The sequence below is a fragment of the Octopus bimaculoides genome, chromosome 24 (genome assembly GCF_001194135.2).
Source record: "Octopus bimaculoides isolate UCB-OBI-ISO-001 chromosome 24, ASM119413v2, whole genome shotgun sequence".
NCBI lineage: Eukaryota > Metazoa > Mollusca > Cephalopoda > Octopoda > Octopodidae > Octopus > Octopus bimaculoides.
In genome coordinates this window covers 11,697,745-11,703,501 of record NC_069004.1, presented here as the reverse complement: position 1 = coordinate 11,703,501, position 5,757 = coordinate 11,697,745, and the positions used below count along the sequence as shown (strand labels likewise).

General features: G+C 39.6%; 1 protein-coding gene across 1 annotated transcript in view; it reads left to right on the top strand.

Moving 5' to 3' along the window:
• The window catches only part of LOC106879977 (proto-oncogene tyrosine-protein kinase ROS), a 330,537-nt gene that overhangs the window by 230,221 nt on the left and 94,559 nt on the right, over positions 1-5,757 (top strand). The window contains exons 4-6 of the mRNA XM_052976515.1: positions 1,103-1,132; positions 1,624-1,653; positions 3,260-3,320. Coding sequence (XP_052832475.1) covers positions 1,103-1,132; positions 1,624-1,653; positions 3,260-3,320 — 121 coding nt within the window. The remainder of the gene's footprint in view (positions 1-1,102; positions 1,133-1,623; positions 1,654-3,259; positions 3,321-5,757) is intronic.

Genomic DNA, 5,757 nt, shown 5'->3' with positions numbered 1-5,757 from the left:
TCAAGCAATTAGTTTCTGGAACTGAACAACCATTTATCTCTCATTAAAGAATTTCTTCTGTAGAATTTAATACTCATTGAATCAAGGAAATTAGTAAAGATTCTATCTGTCTGTCTGTTTGTCTTTTAACCCTCTTTCTCTCTCTCGTCCTACCCTCTTTCTCTCTCTCGTCCTACCCAGTCCATCTATAAATGGTGCTTCCTGTTGGTTTTTATGGGTTCGGCTGCCATGCATACCATGTGTGATTAAAATGCTTGTGGGGGTGTTTTACACACACACACATTTGAACAATTACACACACACACGCACACACACACACACACACACATATGTATGCGTTCATATACTTGCAACACATACTATATCCACATTTAAGGCAATAAGGGGAACCTCTAAGAGGCCATTTATTCGGCAATATATAGCAGCTAAATCACCCTTAAATCAATCATGCCACCTTAGAGAATGAAACGGTTAAGGCAGTCAGTGATAACACGAAAAGGACATGGTGGCCATGGCAAGGATGCCCTTGATCATAGCTCTTTACTGTCAGTTGGCCTGGGGCTAAACAACAACATTACACATAAACACACCTTACATGTGCACAACATACATACACACACATACATACACACATGCGCATACATCTCATATACATACAGCACTCCTACAATACATGCAGCACTCATGCACACACTCCAGACACACGCTTCACTTGATCAGGCAGTCTTAGGATCAAAGACATTCCAGCCGTGCCCATCCATCCATCTATCCATCCTGTGCTGACTTAACACAATGGCATGATTTGAAGAAAATTCTGTTATTTCTAACAGGTTGAGCAGCCAGGTAGAGGAACCTACTTTTGCACCTAATACGGGGTGGGTAGCTGGAGGGAGGGTGTGGGTAGCTGGGCGTGGGGTGTGAATAGCTAAGGGTGGGGTAGGTAGGTGGGTAGTCGAGGGTCGGAAGGTGGGTTGCTCTGTTGATTAATTCCATTCCGTGAGGGTCACGAAATGGTTTCTTAATATCGTTTGATTCAATTAAAAGTAAATATTTTTTAATGTTTCAATTAAAAATAAATATGTTTGTTTCTTTTTCTTTCCAGGATGAGGCATGGCCTGAATTAACAGTTAAGGTAAGTCAATAAATTAGGGGACACACACACATGGGGGACACACACACACACACACGCGGGGGGACACACACACACATGGGGGGACACACACACACACACACGGGAGGACACACACACACGGGGACACACACACACACACGGGGACACACACACATCTGTTGAATGATCATTTCAGTGCATTTCACATAAGAACAATTACATGGAATTAGGAAACTCATCCTGTCATAGAAACCATGCCAAATCTGAGACGTTGGAGTTCAAAACATTGAACATCAGAGAAGCATAAATTCCAGATCATCATCTGGTGTGAGTAGCTATGGGTGGGGTAGGTAGGTGGGTAGTCGAGGGTGGGAAGGTGGGTTGGTCTGTTGATTAATTCCGTTCCATGAGGGTCACAAAATGGTTTCTTAATATTGTTTGATTCGGTTTTTATTTTTTATTTTTTAATGATTCAATTAAAAATAAATATTTTTGTTTCTTTTTCTTTCCAGGAAGAGGCATGGCCTAGATTAACAGTTAAGGTAAGTCAATAAATTAGGGGACACACACACACACACACATCTGTTGAATGATCATTTCAGTGCATCTCACATAAGAATAATTACATCCTGTCATAGAAACCATGCTAAATCTGAGACGTTGGAGTGCAACACATTAAACATCAGAGAAACATAAATTCCAGATCATCATCATTGCTTTAACATCCCCTTTTCCATGCTGGTATTAGCTGAACATAAGTCTTTTGAGGCAGATTTTCTATGGCCAGATGGATGCCTTTCCTGTCACCAATCCTCATGTTTCCAAGCAAGATGATATTTTCCCATGGTTAGACATGTTTCCACAGAAGATTGGGAACAAAGGACACTGCTTGCATGATTGGGACATTCATTTACAACTGTCACATGATATCATGGCAAGGGAACCATAACACTCATACACACACACACACGACCAGCTTCTTTCAGTTTCCATGAACCAAATTTGCTCACAAAGCTTTGATCAGCCCAAGGCTATAGTAGAAGACATTTGCCCAAGGAACCATGCAATGAGGCTGAACCCAAAACTATTTGGTTGGGAAGCAAATTTCTTACCACACAGCCATGCTTATGTAAATAAGTATTAATTTGAAATTTTGGAACAAGGCCAGCAATTTCAGTTGATTACATCAACCCAATACTCAACTGGTACTTATTTTATCAATACCAAAAGGACAATAAGTGAAGTCGACCTCAGCAGAATTTCAACTCAGAGCACGAAGACAGATAAAATACTGCTAAGTATTTTGTCCCTGGGGCGCTAACAATTCTGCCAGTTTGCCATCCTGTATGTAAATGACAAATATTGTTTCCAAATTTTGGCACAAGGCCAGCAAGTTTGGAAGAGCAGGGTAAGTTAATCACATTGACCACCAGTGCTCAATGGGGGTCGATTTATTATATCGATCCTGAAAGGTTGAAAGATAAAGCCAGTCTTGACAGAATTTGAACTCTGAAAGACAGACAAAATGCCTCTAAGCATTTTCTGCTTGGTGTGCTAAAGATTTTGCCAGTTCACTAACCGATGTGTAAATAACAAATATTAAATGTAGGCAACTGAAACTTGGAACTTTGGCAAAACAATGATGATAGGTTAACTTATGAGGTTTGGTTTCTGCCACTTAAAAAGCACTCAGTCCACACTGTAGCATGGTTTGGATTTGGAAGGACATCCAGCTGTAAAAACCATGCTTCACCTGTAAAAACTGACCTCGCTTATGCAAATGCCACATAAAATGCACTGTCCGCTCTGCAGAGTGGTTGGCATTATAGGAAGGGCATCCAGCTATAAAAACCATGCCAAAACAGACACAGAAGCATGGCGCAGACTCCTGCCTGGCCAGCTCCTGTCAAACCGTCCAACCCATACCAGCACGGAAGTGAGACGTTAAATGATGATGATGGTGATATGTTCCCTGATGGTTTCATTGCTTCAACAATTCTTCAGTCTACAATGGAACTCACCGCTAATAATGTGTATTTGTAAAAAATCTTTGTCAATGAAAACTTAAGTCTCAGTTTTAAAGATCTCTTTATTCTCGACAATTTCTATTCTATTTCTTTATTTTGTTGTGAATTCCTTTATTTCCAGGAGAAAAGTTGCGAAACAGGCTGTACAACAGCCCTGAACTTGTATGAAAAAAGAAAAACAGGTGAGGGACTGACCAATTCCAACCCTTACACATGTTGTTGTTGTTGTTGTTGTAGATTTGTGTGGTTGGTCATTGAATATATAGTGAAAATTTGTCATTTACTTATTTCAGTCATTGGACTGCACCATGCTGGAGCACTGCTTTGAAGGGTTTTAGTCAGACAAATCGACTCCCCACCACACCCAACACTTACATTTTTAAAACCTGATACTTATTCTATCGGTCTCTTTTGTTGAACTGCTAAGTTATGCGAGGTGTAAAGAAACCAAGACTTGTTGCCAAGTGTTGAAGCACACATGCACACATATACTTACATACACACTTGCACACACATACACATCCAGAGACACATGCACATATATACACATACATACACACACACACACACACACAGGCAGTAGAAGAGAAAATAAAATATTTGAAGTTAGGGTGTTATAAAATATTAGAAAGTTGACATATAACAAAAATTAGTTCCCTGCATATGTACAGTAGAGTATCTCTGCTAATTAGTCTAATTATCATGAGGCTGACCATGGTCCATATTTAAGTTTGGATGAATCAACAAGATGATTCAGAAACTCCACCCCGATGGCTAAGTGCTGGATTCCTTGAAATTTGCATCATCAACTCCATGAGTGATAGCAAATATTTACGTACATCAACCAGTACAAAACCAGGGCAGAAAAGACCGCATATATTTACACCATCTGATTAAAAGCAAGTACACAATGCGTGTAAATTGGCATTAAACCAATGTCATGGGGTTAGTCAAGTACCGCCGAGGAAGAATAGGGCCTGGTTTTTATTTCTAATTTTGGATAAGAATATGATGGAAACATTGCAATTGAATGTTTTATATTCTTCATGTACAAAGCCATTATGATTCCTACCACAATGGTACTGTCCTGTCAACCATTGCCACAGCAGTTCACCATTTGAGACACAATGCTAATCTTATTGTCTGCTGTAGAGATTATGTATTCAACAACCTTTTCTTGCAATTAGCTTTCAGCTCTCATTACATGCAATTTTTAAGAAAACCAATAAGCAATTATGAGAATAATAATAAGCAGCAATTAGATTTTATGAGGGTTTGTATATTTTTATTATTTTTACAGGACATAGATTCCCGCCAAAACCAGATAAACAAAGAAATGACTAATTATTTTAATTATTGTATAATTGTTATCTGCTCCACTTTATTGTTTATTTGGCTCCATTAATTATTGATAATGCTTCTAGTGCATCTGGCACAGCACTCCACTCATTACAACCAATTATCTCCTAGCATTTCTTCATTAACAGCTTCAGTCTTCTGTTGTGTCATATAAATTATGTTAATTCTCCTGTTTGTTCCTTGACCTGCCCTTGAACGATAACGCTCTGCTATGCCACACACACACACAGACATACACATGCACGCATGCATGTGCATGTACATTCTGCACTAGAAACTGAAACTCCTCCTCTTCCTCTTCTCTCTCTTTCTTTGTGTGTTCGTGTGTGGTCTTTGAATGTGTCTGTGCAAAGTACTCAATACACATGTGTTGAAGGTGCATGGAGTCTGTTGTAAGTATTTGTGGATAAACCCTATTATTTCCTCACAACTAAAAGTTTTGTGCAATATGTGTACTCATCAGTAAAATTGCATGAAACCTTTTCATATGACGGAATAATTCAGTTTACCAACACAGAAATACACACACACACACACACACACACACATACAAGTGTATGCATGTAAGTACAGGTGCAACTGCATAACTGACGAGGCTAGTTCCTAATCATATGGTTCTGAGTTCAGCTCCACTGTGTGACAGCTTCGCTAAGTGTCTGAGCTGACCAAAACTTTGTGAGTGAATATGACGATGATTAGATAGGGACAGATTAACCAAGTTGCTTGGTGACCCTGCTGGTGCTGGTGCCACGTAAAAAGCCTCCAATCCACACTGAAGTGGTTGACATTTGGAAGGAAATCCAGCTGTAAAAATCATGCCAAAACAAGCACAGAAGCCTAATGTAGTCTTCTGCCTGGCTGGCTCCTGTCAAAGCATCCAACTCATACCAGCCTGAAAAGCAGATCATCGTCATCATCATTAATGGGGCTAATGATGGAGCCTCAAGCCCTCGGTGCTTTTTGGCTGGGATTGGTGTACTACACAAAGCATGAAATATCAGTCTTCAGCTTTCATAGAGTAGAGGACCCCACTGACAATTCTCTAACTGGGTCCCTCACTTCCTAGCATTGACCCTGAATGCACTTAAGGATTAGCTGAAGAAATTTTATGCTGTGACATAGATTAGAAATACTGGAGGTAGAACAGGAATAAATAAGGGTTTGTATGAAATAAATAAGGGTTTGTTGGGGAAGGGGTTTAGTTAATTATATCAAGGTCAGTACTTGACTGGTTCTTTATTTTGTTAACCCAAAAGAATT